The sequence below is a fragment of the Nerophis lumbriciformis genome, linkage group LG06 (genome assembly GCF_033978685.3).
Source record: "Nerophis lumbriciformis linkage group LG06, RoL_Nlum_v2.1, whole genome shotgun sequence".
Taxonomy (NCBI): Eukaryota; Metazoa; Chordata; class Actinopteri; order Syngnathiformes; family Syngnathidae; genus Nerophis; species Nerophis lumbriciformis.
Genome location: NC_084553.2, coordinates 13855330 through 13873318, shown reverse-complemented (window position 1 = coordinate 13873318; position 17989 = coordinate 13855330). Strand labels below are relative to the sequence as shown.

General features: G+C 44.1%; 1 protein-coding gene across 5 annotated transcripts in view; it reads left to right on the top strand.

Moving 5' to 3' along the window:
• Positions 1 to 17989, top strand: part of kifc3 (kinesin family member C3) — a 35245-nt gene that overhangs the window by 2902 nt on the left and 14354 nt on the right. For 2 of the 5 annotated variants that reach the window (XM_061963755.2, XM_061963756.2), the window contains exons 1-3: positions 6243 to 6796; positions 14618 to 14738; positions 16295 to 16440. In XM_061963755.2, the coding sequence (XP_061819739.2) occupies positions 6608 to 6796; positions 14618 to 14738; positions 16295 to 16440 (456 nt within the window). In that variant the 5' untranslated portion in view covers positions 6243 to 6607. Of the gene's footprint in view, positions 1 to 6242; positions 6797 to 7458; positions 7600 to 14617; positions 14739 to 16294; positions 16441 to 17989 lie in introns of those variants that run through there. The other 3 variants (XM_061963757.2, XM_061963760.2, XM_061963759.2) reach the window with 3 other exon arrangements.

Genomic DNA, 17989 nt, shown 5'->3' with positions numbered 1-17989 from the left:
ACAGTGTTTCCCACCGGACAGGCATCTATTTGTGGTGGTGTGGTCGGGGGGTGGCAGCGGCAGCGGCGATGACCAAGAAGAACGCGGAGTTGGAATATAATTACAACATTTTATGTACATATTTATATACAGATTTGAACAATTAGTGATTCACTGAAATATATTTATTAATTGTGGTTCTTACAAAAAATATATCTTATAAAATATAAAAGCTAAAATGTCTCTTAAAGCTCTGCCCCTTTAATTAGTGAATACTAAATAATTTAACTTTAGCCTACTACTACAACCATATTATTTACCAGCAACATGAAGTGAAACAGAGGCAGAGGTGTCCTGCCACAGTCAGTCAACCTCCTCCTCCTCCTCCTGCTGCTGTTGAACAGGTCGCACCTGTGGTCCGGACTGTAGGCCTACCCCCTCTCCAAGTCGAGCCCCTTTCGGCCGTTGAAAATATTTTTCTATACTCATCTGTGTGAAGGAGTGAACATCCAACATTAGAATTTATTACTAACGAGCAGAACCGCTCTATGTACAGTGCCGTCTAACCTTAAGCGGCAGCAGCTCAACACATGCAGGGTTCAACGTTAAGGTTTTTTTCTACTTGCCCGACTTCTCAAATCTACTTGCCCCAATATTTTTACTCGTCCTGCCTAGGTTTTTTTCTGGCGGTGTAGTGCTCATGGCTTATATCTTACTAAAATTCTTCCCGTTGACTATTTACAACACTACACAGTATTTATTATTATTATTATTATTATTATTATCTATAATTACATTTAAATGGCATTGCATACATGTAAAATTAAATGCTATTTCACATTATTTGACCAGTAGCAGTTACACCCATCTGAACAGGTCAGCCACCTGTTTAAAGCCCAATCACAGTTGAAATCTTGAAATGAAGGGCCTTTAATGGCCAAAACATTAACCTGGACAACATTTTAACAGCTGGTTGGCTCAGATTTTATTATTTTCATTGCATTCACATGCTGCAGTGGACAGTGGACAATTTAGCTTCAGTCCATGTGTGTTTATTGACAACAGGGTTATAACCTGGACACGTTAGGTCGTCGGTATGAAAACAGGTGACTGTTACTATGTGCGTCTGCCCCGGCCCCCGAGTCAAACAGCGGCGGTGTTAATGAAGCAGCGTCAGGCTGCTCACCGTCAGTGAAACGCTCGGTGAAATCGCGGATTAACGTTAAATATATGACGAGCCGCGAGCGATGCAGCTATAACCTATCTACCTATAACCTATATTACCCTCGTATTTTGATCCCGTCCGTCCATCCCTCTTCTTCTTCTTCTTCTTCTTCTGGCCCACCAGGTGAATTAAGTGCTATTGGCGGAGTTACAATGCATAGTAGGCTACCGCCACCTACTGCACCGGAGTTGTAACTACAAGCAACATTCACAGACAGTCCCATTGCTTTTATGAGCGGTCGAGCGAGTCAAAAGCCGAAAAATCCATTTGTGGCGGACGTAATTCTTTTGTGGCGGGCCGCCACAAATAAATGAATGTGTGGGAAACACTGAACTATCCTAGTATCATAATTTCCTTTTTTTTTTTTTGTCAAAATAAATATAAATAGCTTTTTGAGTTATGATTTCAAAGCAAGTTATCCATCCAATTGTACACTGCAAAAATGACGATAGATTTTACGGTAACATTTACAAGGTTTTTTTTTTTTTTACAGAATATTACTGACATAGAAAAAACTACCAGTTTTTACTGCTAAATTCTGCGGACTGAGTTTACCGTCTCCTCTCTGAGCTGCCACCTTAACGTGGTAGAGGAGTTTGCGTGTCCCAATGATCCTAGGAGCTATGTTGTCCGGGGGCTTTATGCCCCTTGGTAGGGTCTCCCAAGACAAACTGGTCCTAGGTGAGGGATCAGACAAAGAGCAGCTCGAAGACCTCCATGAATAATAAAAAACAAGGACCCAGATTTCCCTCGCCCGGACGCGGGTCACCGGGGCCCCCCTCTGGAGCCAGGCCCGGAGGTGGGGTACGATGGCGAGCGCCTGGTGGCCGGGCCTGTCCCCATGGGGCCCGGCCGGGCACAGCCCGAAGAGGCAACGTGGGTTCCCCCTCCAATGTGCTCACCACCCATAGCAGGGGTCATAGAGGTCGGGTGCGATGTGAGCTGGGCGGCAGCCGAAGGCAGGGCACTTGGCAGTCCGATCCTCGGCTACAGAAGCTAGCTCTTGGGACGTGGAACGTCACCTCGCTGGGGGGGAAGGAGCCTGAGCTAGTGCGCGAAGTGGAGAAGTTCCGGCTAGATATAGTCGGACTCACTTCGACGCACAGCAAGGGCTCTGGAACCAGTTCTCTCGAGAGGGGCTGGACTCTCTTCCACTCTGGCGTTGCCGGCAGTGAGAGGCGACGGGCTGGGGTGGCAATTCTTGTTCCCCCCCGGCTCAGAGCCTGTACGTTGGAGTTCAACCCGGTGGACGAGAGGGTAGCTTCCCTCCGCCTTCGGGTGGGGGAACGGGTCCTGACTGTGGTTTGTGCTTATGCGCCAAACCGCAGTTCAGAGTACCCACCCTTTTTGGATTCACTCGAGGGAGTACTTGAGAGTGCTCCCCCGGGTGAGTCCCTCGTGCTACTGGGGGACTTCAATGCTCATGTTGGCAACGACAGTGAAACCTGGAGAGGCGTGATTGGGAAGAATGGCTGCCCGGATCTGAACCCGAGCGGTGTTTTGTTATTGGACTTTTGTGCCCGACACAGATTGTCCATAACGAACACCATGTTCAAACATAAGGGTGTCCATATGTGCACTTGGCACCAGGACACCCTAGGCCGCGGTTCCATGATCGACTTTGTAGTTGGGTCATCGGATTTGCGGCCTCATGTTTTGGACACTCGGGTGAAGAGAGGGGCGGAGCTTTCTACCGATCACCACCTGGTAGTGAGTTGGCTGCGATGGTGGGGGAGGATGCCGGACAGACCTGGCAGGCCCAAACGCATTGTGAGGGTTTGCTGGGAACGTCTGGCAGAGTCTCCTGTCAGAGAGAGTTTCAATTCCCACCTCCGGAACGACTTTGAACATGTCACGAGGGAGGTGCTGGACATTGAGTCCGAATGGACCATGTTCCGCGCCTCTATTGTCGAGGCGGCTGATTGGAGCTGTGGCCGCAAGGTAGTTGGTGCTTGTCGTGGCGGTAATCCTAGAACCCGTTGGTGGACACCGGCGGTGAGGGATGCCGTCAAGCTGAAGAAGGAGTCCTATCGGGTTCTTTTGGCTCATAGGACTCCTGAGGCAGCGGACAGGTACCGACAGGCCAAGCGGTCTGCGACTTCAGCGGTCGCAGAGGCAAAAACTCGGACATGGGAGGAGTTCGGGGAAGCCATGGAAAACGACTTCCGGACGGCTTCGAAGCAATTCTGGACCACCATCCGCCGCCTCAGGAAGGGGAAGCAGTGCAGTGTCAACACCGTGTATGGTGGGGATGGTGCTCTGCTGACCTCGACTGCGGATGTTGTGGTGGAGAGAATACTTCGAAGACCTCCTCAATCCTACCAGCACGTCTTCCTATGAGGAAGCAGGGCCTGTGGAATCTGAGGTGGGCTCTCCTATTTCTGGGGCTGAGGTTGCAGAGGTAGTTAAAAAGCTCCTCGGTAGCAAGGCCCCGGGGGTGGATGAGATCCGCCCGAAGTTCCTTAAGGCTCTGGATGTTGTGGGGCTGTCTTGGTTGACAAGACTCTGCAACATCGCGTGGACATCGGGGGCGGTACCTCTGGATTGGCAGACCGGGGTGGTGGTTCCTCTCTTTAAGAAGGGGAACCGGAGGGTGTGTTCCAACTATCGTGGGATCACACTCCTCAGCCTTCCCGGTAAAGTCTATTCAGGTGTACTGGAGAGGAGGCTACGCCGGATAGTCGAACCTCGGATTCAGGAGGAACAGTGTGGTTTTCGTCCTGGTCGTGGAACTGTGGACCAGCTCTATACTCTCGGCAGGGTCCTTGAGGGTGCATGGGAGTTTGCCCAACCAGTCTACATGTGCTTTGTGGACTTGGAGAAGGCATTCGACCGTGTACCCCGGGAAGTCCTGTGGGGAGTGCTCAGAGAGTATGGGGTAACGGACTGTCTTATTGTGGCAGTTGGCTCCCTGTATAATCAGTGTCAGAGCTTGGTCCGCATTGCCGGCAGTAAGTCGGACACGTTTCCAGTGAGGGTTGGACTCCGCCAAGGCTGCCCTTTGTCACCGATTCTGTTCATAACCTTTATGGACAGAATTTCTAGGCGCAGTCAGGGCGTTGAGGGTATCTGGTTTGGTGGCTGCAGGATTAGGTCTCTGCTATTTGCAGATGATGTGGTCCTGATGGCTTCCTCCGGCCAAGATCTTCAGCTCTCACTGGATCGGTTCGCAGCCGAGTGTGAAGCGACTGGGATGGGAATCAGCACCTCCAAGTCCGAGTCCATGGTTCTCGCCCGGAAAAGGGTGGAGTGCCATCTCCGGGTTGGGGAGGAGATCTTGCCCCAAGTGGAGGAGTTCAAGTACCTCGGAGTCTTGTTCACGAGTGGGGGAAGAGTGGATCGTGAGATCGACAGGCGGATCGGTGCGGCGTCTTCAGTAATGCGGACACTGTATCGATCCGTTGTAGTGAAGAAGGAGCTGAGCCGGAAGGCAAAGCTCTCGATTTACCGGTCGATCTACGTTCCCATCCTCACCTATGGTCATGAGCTTTGGGTCATGACCGAAAGGACAAGATCACGGGTACAAGCGGCCGAAATGAGTTTCCTCCGCCGAGTGGCGGGGCTCTCCCTTAGAGATAGGGTGAGAAGCTCTGTCATTCGGGGGGAGCTCAAAGTAAAGCCGCTGCTCCTCCACATCGAGAGGAGCCAGATGAGGTGGTTCGGGCATCTGGTCAGGATGCCACCCGAACGCCTCCCTAGGAAGGTGTTTCGGGCACGTCCGACCGGTAGGAGGCCACGGGGAAGACCCAGGACACGCTGGGAAGACTATCTCTCCCGGCTGGCCTGGGAACGCCTCGGGATCCCCCGGGAGGAGCTGGACGAAGTGGCTGGGGAGAGGGAAGTCTGGGCTTCCCTGCTTAGGCTGCTGCCCCCGCGACCCGACCTCGGATAAGCGGAAGAAGATGGATGGATGGATGAGTTTACCGTAAATATTACGTTTTGTTTTTTTTAGAGTGTATTATTGTAAATGGGGAAAAATGGTACAGTTTTTTTCTAAAACTGGCAGCTCAGTTGCCAAAATAAAAAAAAAACAGTGGTACTGTTACAGTAATAATAATTACAGTAATAGGTAGCAAAAACCACCATATATTTTACAGTAAAATTGTGGCCACTGAGCTCGTTTTTACCGTAAAAAACAGTGGCACTGTTTTTCCATTTATCATAATACGTTGTAAAAAATACTGTATATTTTACAGTACAATTCTAGTAACTTAGCTGCCAGGTTCTTACTGTAAAATCTACAGGCAAATTCCTACATTATTTGCTGTTACAAGCGGCCCTCTGATGGCAGCCATAACTGCTATGTGAATGAAAACAAGTTTGTATAGTGTGTAGCCAACTTGACCGTGTCCTGCATAGTCACATGACCAGGTTCCACAATCTAAATGAGCTTGTCAACAGTTTTTGGTCTCGTGAAAAAATGTCATTTGGGGCCAGGGAACATTTGAGACCACCAAAGGAGGTCCACGGTCACCATGGTAATGGCACACTTTCATTGCTGTCGGGGATAATGTTGATTTGCTAATGAAGGAAGACTATGTTCATTTCACACTTGGAGAAAAACTTCAGTGAACTCTAACAACAAAGCTTCAATTGATTGGTTTACACTGAGTGACTTCACTGAGGCCCCGCCCTCTCATTAGAGTACTGAAAGTGATCAGCGGACTGGAAAGGCTTCTGTTGATGCGAAGCATGGGTCAGAAGATTGAATTGTCTCTGTCGGTCACGCCGCATACCACCATCCTCCGGGTCGTCACATAGCGGGCGTGTGTCTGGTTGTTGGGTTCTTGCTGTGGGTAGAGTTGTAATGTTAAAGTTCACTTGAAACATACATTAAGGTGGTCATAAAACTGAAAGCATCTGTCAGTAGGATGCAGTGCATGTACAAGCACAATAATGAATTCAAATGTTTGTTGTTATTTAATAATACCGCTCTCATACCTACTGGAGTGCCCACATTAGCATCGTGTTATCTGTCATCACCGTGTTACATCATCATCGTCCTGAGCAACAGATGGTCATGGGGGAAGGGACAGGGGGTGGTCCGAGTGCGAGGACGTGTCCCTGTGCGAGCGTGAGTAAGGTGAAGCATTAATCTGCTGGTGCACCGACCACCTCGTCCAATCAGCAGCTTGGGAGTCTTACCATCCTAACCAAAAACACAAGTGAGGACGTCTTTCTTTCAAGCGGACCACCAACGTGTTTCTTTTTTTCCTCGTATTTTCATCTTCTCAAAAAACATTTCATTAAGAAGACACTTTGCTTATAGTCTTGTATGTCCACGGGAGAGCACAGCACCCAAAGTTTGGCCACCATGCAGCCGGAAGGAGACTAGGAGCACTGGTCTTGTCCTGCGGTGATCCAGTGATGCTGATCTAAATTAAGACTAAGGGGGGCGGGGTCATGTATGTACTGTGCCCCTTGGCGGTCCTGGCGCTCTACAGCTTTTTTAAGAGTTGCACCCAAAAAGACGCGAGCTCCGACTTTGGTGAGGTCCCCGACCGTGGACTCTTAGTGGGGGATGGGATTCCTCAGAAGAAGTGCACAAGGATGAAGGGCAGACTAGGTGGCGCCCGCCGGAAGCGAGTCCAGGTGAGCCGTGTTCCTTCGTACGGTGTCGTTACCGTGACTACTTTGACACACCAGGCTACTGTTGCGATGTTCACTTGGAGGTGTAATGTCATCAGTAATGTCAATATTTCTGATCAGCGGTCACGTGGTCGGCCTGCCGACTCGTTACGTGAGCACGCTTGGTCAGATTAAAAATGTTATGTAATCCCACTTTCATACATGATGTCACGGAAAGTGGAGCACTTTGTCGGTCAACTGCTTTTTGACCCACCGCACGCGCAGAAACAAAAAGCGAGACTTTGTAGTACACACTTCTGTTGTGGTGTACAACCATGCAGCATCATAGTAATATTTCCTTTTTATCGTCAAATGCTCTGTGAGGCTCACAGGGGGTGTGGTTTGATTGTGCGGCGGGCAACACAAAATTTCCGCCTGTGGGATTGTAATCGCTATAGAAAATCTATAATCACTTGTCTACCGTATCATAAACAATTAGGAGGATGCCCAGTGGGATACAACGTGGCTGTCTGACAACTGCATTCCAACTTTCATAGTGGTCATTGGGGTGATGTTGGGGGAGGGGCCAGTCCCCCTGCTTCATTGGATGCTGAAATATTTATCTGTATGGGTGGGGGCTGGATAAGAGGCGGAGCTAAAGGTGTAACGCTGTAGCTGCTGTTGCTGGGGAAACGAAGCATATGTGTGTGCGTGTGTGTTAAGGGGGTCGGTGGGTGGCGTTGACACACATCTTGCTGCTGTGTGTCACTATGAGGCTATATTGAGGAGGATGAGGATGAGGATGGAGGGATGATGGCTCCACCGAGGTAAGAATAATGGAACAAAGATGGAGGCAGCACACACACACAGACACACACACATACACAAGGTCATATGTGTCTGCTCAGGATTGGGTGTGTTAGCTTTGATCAAATCATGCATACATGATGATGACCATGCTTTTTTTGTTATACCTTTGCCTTTGTCCTTGCACATGCAAATGAGTTTATTAAATAGTGGACTCATCATACATACTGTGTGTATATATGTACCTAAAAAAATCTAATTTGTGCCTTGAAATGCTTCTGGATATTGAGAGAAAAAAATGAACCACATCTTGCTCATAGAGAAAATTGTGTGTTACCATTTTGTTCCTTTACAACTGTTGCTAACGCTGTCAGCACGTTGATAGAACGAGGCAGCTGGATAATGCTGTTAGCATGTCGATAAAATAGGCTAGACGGCTATCGCTGTTACCGTGTTGCTTGCATGGGCCGGCTAATGACAGAGTCATGGTTGTGCTCAGGCTTAAAGGTTTTTGTGTAACAAGGGAAAATGCATGACCTTATATCAAAAAAAGACATGACTCTTAAAAGTCAAGCGTTTGAACACGTCTTTCAGAGCGACGCAGTACTAAAATAAATTACCATATTGGCAAGTTATCACAGAACCATAGCAGGTTTTCTAGCAAATAGTCAACAGAGTTGGTGAGAAATAAAGGGTTAAATATTTTGAGACTAATTTAAAGCAAGGTGAAGCTGACCGAAGACGTCATTCAGTGCTGTCATAATTCACAAATGGTGTGTCCAGAAGTACAAAGCGTTCCTTGCCAAGGTAAGGACAGCTGAAAGACAAGTATGGACCGATTAGATCAAAGTGACACTTGCTGGACCGGGTGGGTGAGTCTGTGAAGAAAACTGTAGATTAGTACCAGCCACAGAGTTCTACTTCCAGCAAGGTGACTGAAAATAGGACACTGCTCTAGGCTGCTATTATGAAATGTGGGCTAGTCGGGCCTTTCCGTCTTGAAAATGGACTCAAAATCAACTCCTTTACTGGCAGTGTGGCAGTACTTTATTTGGTGATGAAACAAATTAAATTGCAGAGAGTGACTGAACAAGATGACCGCAGAAGAAGACATTCTCTCCAATACGATACCAATATAGGAGCTTGAGGATCGGCCAATACCAAAATTATATCGATACGATATCCGCACGAATAGGGCTGGGTGGTATACCAGTATTACGGTTGATATCGGGATATTTAAGAAGGTGATATATATTTGAGACAATACCACAAATATCTTTAGATACGCCTTGGTTACGAATCTGGTGCACGTCCGGAGTCGCTGCGGCGCATTGCCGACACCGACCCCCCCACCACATTCGCCTTCGGGTACAGCCGACGTGCCCGCACCGTAGCTCCGGCGGTTGGCAGGTGCGGGTGGCAGCTCCGCTTTATTAACCAGAGGTTAATAAATGAATTGATTAACGTGGACCCCGACTTAAACAAATTGAAAAACGTAATTCGGGTGTTACCATTTAGTGGTCAATTGTATGGAATATGTACTGTACTGTGCAATCTACTAATAAAAGTCTCAATCAATCAATCAATCAAGTAACACAAGCCGGTAAAAATTATTCAACAGAATAGCCGTCAGAGCCGACAAACTCCTGCTGCTAACTGCTAAAGCTAACAAATTCATACATGCACGCACACACTGCTCCTAAACTTGCGTATGACATATATTAAGTTTTTTGTTTTTAAGTAACGTATTAATTAGTTTTCATAGTAATTACACTTATTAAAGAGTAATTCTATTAGTAATTAAATTACTCTTTTGGTTAAGTAACGTAAAGTTCCTTTTTTAAAGTATTTTTTTTAGAACACCGGTAGTTACAGTAATGTGATGAGTTTAAACCACACACTTTGCACTTTTTGTTTAAAATACCGATATGTATCGTACAGTAAGAAGGGGATAAATGATAAATGGGTTATACTTGTATAGCGCTTTTCTACCTTCAAGGTACTCAAAGCGCTTTGACAGTATTTCCACATTCATCCATTCACACACACATTCACACACTGATGGCGGGAGCTGCCATGCAAGGCGCTAACCAGCAGCCATCAGGAGCAAGGGGTGAAGTGTCTTGCCCAAGGACACAACGGACGTGACTAGGATGGTAGAAGGTGGGGATTGAACCCCAGTAACCAGCAACCCTCCGATTGCCGGCACAGCCACTCTACCAACTTCGCAACGCCGTCCCCAGGATTCATGTGGCCCCATTTGTCGTGGTTTACCTGACACATGAAACGTGACAAATTGGAGGCGTGCGCTATCCATGTTATCCCCCAGACAACAGTAGAGTGTTGAATATCTTAAAATGTGTTTTGTGTCTATTCCAACGTTGACCACAGCGTCCGTTGCTATGAAGACTGGCACTTTCCATCGTTTTCAGCAGACTGCATTGCACAATAATTAACACCCCACCTTCCTGTCATGCGAGATCTACCAGGGAATGGGGCCTTTTGAATCCCTTCCCTACTGTGTATCCCCATTCGACCTAAAAATACTGGTATATCAGTTTTGGTCCATATCGCCCAGCCCTAAGCACTTGTATTTTTTTTTAATAGTGTAATATTAGAAAAGACTGGATCATGTGAAATTACTTTGAGAAGAACGGTAGGTATGAAAAATATTTACAGTACCTCTTTATGTATAAATGGAATGGACTTCTGCTGTCTTTAAAATTTAGGTGGAGGAGTAATTGGGTTTTTTTGTCGACGCCGAGTGGCCACAATTCAATAAGTTGAGATCATGATGCAGTAAATTAAATGATGCGAACACGTCTGTTAGATACAATATGCTTCTGCCTTGGAGACTTTGTAAGTAATAAGCAACTATAATTATATGATGATTGTTTATATCGCGTATTGTGTCGTTTAAGACTGCAAAATTGTTCAATTAAGGACACTTATTACATATGTCTAGCTGGTGAGCTTAGCTGTTGTGTATCTGCTAGCTCCTAAAGTAACTTCAGATCAATTTAAGTCATTTTGCAGGTCATAAAGGCTAAAAGTTATGCATGCATGTCTGCTGTCACCCTATATTCTGGGCAGAATTGAGACACAGCGCCCCATGTGATGTTATCAGCCAATCAAATTTGCATTTCTGCTCCGAGCAGTTTTGCTTCCAATTGAATTTGTCACTACATTTAGCAACTATTCATACCCAGTTAAGTATATGCAGCAAGATGCAACACACACGATCTGATTTCAGTTTCTAGGTAATTATAGCTAACAGGTAATATTCTGGGCCACTTTTCACTTCGTATTATATATCTGTTCAATTGTTGTTGACAGTAGAAAGAGTAAAAATAAGTGGGAAAAAAAACAACACATGAATTATGATGAATTAACATACCGTGTATCTGCACGGATAAATGGGGTAAAGAAATTAGAGAGGTTGACTACTAGGGCTGTGAATCTTTGGGTGTCCCACGATTCGATTCAATATCGATTCTTGGGGTCACGATTCGATTCAAAATCGATTTTTTTTTTTCAATTCAACACGATTCTCGATTCAAAAACGCTTTTTTCCCCGATTCAAAAGGATTCTCTATTCATTCAATACATAGGATTTCAGCAGGATCTACCCCAGTCTGCTGACATGCAAGCAGAGTAGTAGATTTTTGTAAAAAGCTTTTATAATTGTAAAAGACAATGTTTTATCAACTGATTGCAATAATGTAAATTTGTTTTAATTATTAAATGAACCAAAAATATGACTTATTTTACCTTTGTGAAAATATTGGACACAGTGTGTTGTCAAGCTTATGAGATGCGATGCAAGTGTAAGCCACTGTGACACTATTGTTCTTTTTTTTAAATTTTTTATAAATGTCTAATGATAATGTCAATGAGGGATTTTTAATCACTGCTATGTTGAAATTTTAACTAATATTGATACTGTTGTTGATAATATTATTTTTTGTGTCACTACTTTTGGTTTGTTCTGTGTCGTGTTTGTCTCCTCTCAATTGCTCTGTTTATTGCAGTACTGAGTGTTGCTGGGTCGGGTTTGGTTTTGGAATTGGATTGCATTGTTATGGTATTGCTGTGTATTGTTTTGTTGGATTGAGTAATTAAATTTTTTTTTTTTTTAAATAAAATAAATTTAAAAAAAAAAAAATCGATTTAAAAAAAAAAAAAAAAAAAAAAAAAAAAGAGAATCGATTCTGAATCGCACAACGGGAGAATCGTGATTCGAATCGATTTTTTTCCCACACCCCTATTGGATACATTTCTTGTAGACTTAAGCTGGTTAATTTTCAATAAAATAGTTGTCAACAGAGAACATCAGCCCTTAAAATGAGAAATGTAGGCAGTAAAAACTATTACATGTTCATTTAAATGGGTTATACTTGTATAGCGCATTTCTATCTTCAAGGTACTCAAAGCGCTTTGGCATTATTTCCACATTCACCCATTCACACACATTCCCACACTGATGGCAGGAGCTGCCATGCAAGGCCCTAACCATGACCCATCAGGAGCAAGGGTAAAGTGTCTTGTTGTGTCCTTGTGAAGGACACAACGGACGTAACGAGGTTGGTAGAAGGTGGGGATTGAACCAAGAACCCTCAGGTTGCTGGCACGGCCACTCTCCCAACCGCGCCACACCGTTACATGTTCATTTGAACAACTGCCATTTATTATTTCCACTGTTGGCTTAAATGATTGTGATTTAACATGGCTAAATCAGTTAGCAGTTACAACTGTAGAAAATACCTCTTAGTGGGTGGAATGTATTAGTGTATGGTGTGATCATTTCTCTCCGTAGCGGTGAAAGAAGTCCTGGAAAATTTTAGGCAACAAGTAGGAAACCTGAGTGCTAACCCTGAATTTCGAGCACTAATACATGGAAAAATCTGCAATTTTCAGAGAGGCCATTATTTTTTTAGGACTTTTTCTGGCAATGCTTTCAGCATGCATGACATTACTGCACTGCATGGTTAGCCATTTTTAAGTTGAAACAATACCAATTAAAATACAACATCCTCATCTGGCCTACAGTACACTATATTCACAATGCTGTTTTTATACGGGACACACAGTCCACCTCTCTGAACAGTGTTGGGAGGCTTGGGCCAAATCCATCCCAGGAATGACACTATACCGGTCCACTAAACATTTTTGCAGCAACTTCCTAAAAACACTAGAGCGCCACTGTTGTGTACCGCTGCAAACACATGGGCAGATCCTTGCATTGACATTTTAACCTTGCTAGCAAACATAGAACACTGGGATCCAAACTTGTGATTTACATGATTAAGGCGTTCCTCTTCTTTTTGCCGTTTTTTTTGTAGTTTGATTTACGTGTCTAAGTCTAAGTAACTAAGGTGTTGCTGTAGCTTGTTTACATCAGATGCAGTCAGTAGTCATTTGTTCAACTTTCTTCAGTGTATGAGGAGCATGATTCAAATTAATTCTGTTATGAGTATAAACTTGAAGTGACTTGTCCAGTCTAGCGTGTTGCAGGACTGCAAATAACAACCATTTTGATAGTCGACTAATCATGCACTATCTTAACGGTTAGTCGACTAATCGGATTATAACGTGGCTCAAATGTAGTCATCCGGTTTTCAAGTAACTTTCAGTATTTTTAGGTGTGTGCCACCCAGCAACAAAGATGACTACTTTATACAGAAATACTTATAAATCTTGCTGCTCATTGGATTGTGACAAAATAATAGCTGTTCTCAAACTTGTCCATTAAAAAGCAAGAAATGAAGTGCAGTCAAAATAGCAGCAATAAAAACACAATTTCTAGCTGTATTTTGTGATGATGGTGTGTTTAGAAAGATGTACACAGGTATATAGACACAGCTAAGCTGGTGGACTTTGACTAAAATGATGATTAAATCGATTTTTTACTCAACTCCGTCTGGCCGTTGTTAGCTCAGCTAATTCCTGTCCGGTCTAACATGCCTCTGCTTTAAATGCTCCCGCATCACAGACTTTCTGCTATTAAAAGCGAGGTCTTTGCAAACTGAGCAAACTTATTTGTGTTTTTGACTTGTTTAGACTGAAATGTACCTTATTTTACATGTTTTTGCTCACAGTCCATTTGCTTTTTCTGGTCTGGTTCTCTACTGGTCACCAAGCGTGCATGTTCGTTTTTGTCTAGAAAAAAAACGAGTGATGACATCACCGACTATTATCAACAAATGAATTTGTCGGCGACAAATTTTATTGTCGATTTTAGTCAACAATGTGGACTAATTTTTGCACCCTTAGCGTGTACACTCCCTGTAGCCTTAGGTGAGCTGGGGTAAGCGTCAGCTCGCCCACGACCCTAATGAGTACAAACACTGTAGAAGATGTATGGATTCAATAAGAACACAAAATTTGTTAAATAACAACACAAATCCTCCAGAATTCAACTTCCTTGCACTGTGTATATGCAGAGCAGCGTTGTCCACCCTAGTTTAATGCTACACTGTCGGGTCATGTGACACACGTGACACGCCGGGCCATCTGCCGGTCGCCAAGATGATAAGATTACTTTCATTTAGTCCTTCCTGACAGCGTGCATGTCGGCATGCTAGGCTGGGTCGGAATGCTCATCAACAAGAGCTGGTCGGACCACGAGCGCCGGGTGCGCTCATCAGACCGCACAGCTCACCGCACACGAGCACAGGTGAGCGTCGAGGATGATGGATTTAGAGGCAGTTGGGAATAGTGGCGCATAGATAATGGTGGAATGGGGTAGAGAACTGTGAGTGATGGATATATTTGTTGTAAGGGGCTCTAAGCCGTTCTTTGACTTGTCTCCCGCAGTCAAACTTTCACTTGTTACATTTAAGGCCCAGCAATCGCTAAACTGTCTGTCTGATAACATATTCCTTCTGGGCCCTGCAGGTGGCACTAATGCACATTAGACACTGCTTCTGCTGTGTCTGGTTGTCATTAGAAAGTTGCTGGTTGTAGACTTTTTTTTTTTTTTTAAATCGCAGTATGGAATGACTACTACTAACCAACGAGTCTGTGTTTTCTATGCAGCCGGTCCGGAAGTCATTCCAGCTGCTCAGTCCCACGGTCATGTTTGGACCAAGAAAGACGTGGGACCTCGGCCACACCCCCTGTCTGCAGGAGCTCTGGAAGAACGACTTCTCTTTTGACGGTGAGTGTGTGTGCATGCGTGTATCTGTCATGAATGGTCTGAGGCAGCAGTGAGACAAACAAGTGGGCACATGGTCAACATTTATGCTAAATAATAGTAAATATAATCATATTACTTCTGTGCGTAGCGTCGCATTTCAAATAATCTTTTTATTATCTGAAGATGCTTTTTAGCCTGAGGATGTCATAAAAGATCCTCTCCCAAAGAGAAGTTTTGAGGCAGAATAATTATTCCTTAACAGTGCAAATAAAATGCATTAAAGGCATAACATTTGTGGCACTCCAGCACATTGTGTGTGTGTGTGTGTGTGTGTATTTGCTCAGTCGACCATACTGAATCTGTGTTGACATGTGAGCCAGTCGGTGTAGTTAGCGATGAGCACAGAAAGCTCATTTAAATGACATACAATGGAAGCTCGATGTATGAACAGGGTTTGTAAATGTAAAATAAAATAAAATAAAGTACAATCTATCTATCTAAGAAGAAAGGTTTGTATAGTGAAGCAAATGTATCCTTAAGAAATAATGTAAACAATGTAAATATAAATAAGCCTCGACAAACATCCCTATTTTAGGTAAGGTTTGGACACTTTGAACGCAATATAAAGTGCTATGATGAATCAACTATATCGCTATTAATAAGTTAATTTGACAACGACAAGGTGTACTGTGCTATATGCGCTGCTCTGCCAACATGCGCACACATACAGAAGTTCTTTTGGTGTCCTCAAATGATCAGAAATCATGAAAATCCCTAACTTTACCAACCATATTGCTACAATTATAAACATTTTAAAGAGTAAAATCCACTTGCAGTACATTGACATAGACAAAGGAGCAGCTCACAAGATGAGAGAAAGGAGCATACAGAGGGGAAGACGGAAGAGGTGCTGCTGAATGATAGTCTTCTCGACTGCTGTGAAATAGGTCCGCGCTGGCATTTTTTTCCAGAAAAGTCAGTTCTCATCACAATTAAAAATGTCCTGCTAAGTCATCTTTTCAATATGAGCAAGCACAAAATGGCTGCCAGCAGGACACATGAATGAATGAAGCATTTGTACACAGAGACATGGTTCGCGCACAAAAGCATATTTGACATGATCTAAACGTTCGAAAATCAAAAAGATCACAAATTGAGGAGTTCATAAATGGAGTTTACGTGGTGGACACCTCTTCCTGTTTGTTTCCCAGTAAACTGTATATTGTGCTTCTGGGTCTATCTTCTTTGTTTTAGAGCACCAAAAATCAAAAAGCAGTGCTTTTGAAGAGTAATTGAAAATTTCATAACTGTCTTGAGATGATTTGACATCTACAAGTGTGCACGTCATAAGCTGTGACCTGCTTTCAGCTGAAAACAATTCCCCTTCATGCTGCTTTAGGAAGCTGATTAGAGTGAGCCAATTAGTTTAGAGATTAAGGCCACACTTTTTTGTCCGCACACCAACATTGTGTTTGTGCTGTTGTGGAACAAAACCATGCATCACACAGTTAAAGGTGTAGATGCGTGTCAGTGTGTGGTCAATAAGTGACTGAAAGCCAATGCACCTGTGCCTGCAGCGAGTTCGCTTGACTTCCTGATGAGTGATGGTGAGGAGGACGCCTCCTTTATGTCTCTGCCGAGCCCCGCCTTCTCTCGCCGCTCCCTTCTGACCGCAGAGCTGAACGAATCAAGTGCACCCAGGCAGCAGCAGCTGCTCATCCAGGTGAGACGCTGCAATACTCCCCCACTCACAGTGACGTCACAAACCTTTAAGTCTTAAGTCTTCTCTTTCTTTGAGCGTACTTACTGGAGCCACATTCTCAGCCTGTACGTATTTACTATCGCATTTGATTATTCAGGGGTTTCATTGATCCTGAAAGTGCTGGAATGTTTACACACACCACTGGCAGTCCTGGTCCGTCATAGTCTTAGACTGTCTGTCCTCGTTCGGCATGATCCTGGACTTCCACGATCCTGGACTAAGGAGTTGACCCAGTGAGAGCACAGTGTCACTATTTGTGGCCTCTTTATTTTCTGTTTTTTCTTCTTTTCTTTTTTTTTTCCTCGCACTGCCATACTGTTCCATCTCCAGAGGGTCACATGGTCCTGCTGGTGGACATCCACCAACGTAACAAGCTTCTTCTTCTTCTTTTTCTTCTGCCATTTAGTTTATAAAGGGGAACTGTGCTTGTTTTGGAATTTTGCCTATCATTCACGGTAGAAAAATGGATGGATGGATGTTTATTATTGTCTATTTATTGTTAGTTCCTTTAAGTTGTAATATCCGGCAAGTACATGGTCGCTAACAATGCAGCTAAAAACGTCTAAGAAACATCCATACACTGCCAACAATACTCAATTTACATGTCATAACCTGCAAATTCACCAAGTATCTGTGATATTGTTATTATAAACGCTTAATGCCGAGGAACTACTTTTAGAGGCGCCGTGATCACAGCGAGGTAACTAGCTTATGCTTTACATTAATATACTGAGCTGGTGAGCTGCGGCATCGCCTCTGAGATGGAAATGCAGCAGAAGGTTGTGGCCATAAACCGAGAGGTTAGTCAACTTTGAGATTAGATTTATACCCAGAAATTGCGAGAAATACACAAAGACGCGTGTTTCTTTTTTTGTTTGTTTTTTAGCATGTGTGAGGATTATGATTAATCCTCCATCTAAACAGGTAGATATAAACATACCATTAGTCGGCTTCCCAATGAGAGCAGACATTGTACAGTAGGTTATTATTTTATGTTTGTAGTTTGTATTTCTTGTTAAGCACTGAGCAATACTTACTGGATCTGTTTAGCATACAGCTTCTAAAACTTGTAGCTCATCCTCCTTATATTCAGGCTCACAAATATACAGTTCTGAATCATCATTTGTCCCAAAGTAGTAGTCGTTGGTTCTCATTAAGTCTGCCATGATTAGTTGTTGATGAAAATAGCGAACGTTGAGATACAGCGGTAAAATGTTTATGCCACCATATTCTTAAAAAGGGCAAAATATTTAAATATTGCATGTTCCATCCATCCATTTTCTACCGCTTATTCCCTTCGGGGTCGCGGGGGGCGCTGGAGCCTATCTCAGCTACAATCGGGCGGAAGGCAGCGTACACCCTGGACAAGTCGCCACCTTATTATTATCAAATAAACACCATAATAAAAGAAGTAATTGCACTCAAATAAATTTAGACAAAAATAGGTACTACAGCTTATTTAGTTCTGTGAAGGCAGCTGGGACAAAACTATATCTGTACCGTTTTGTTT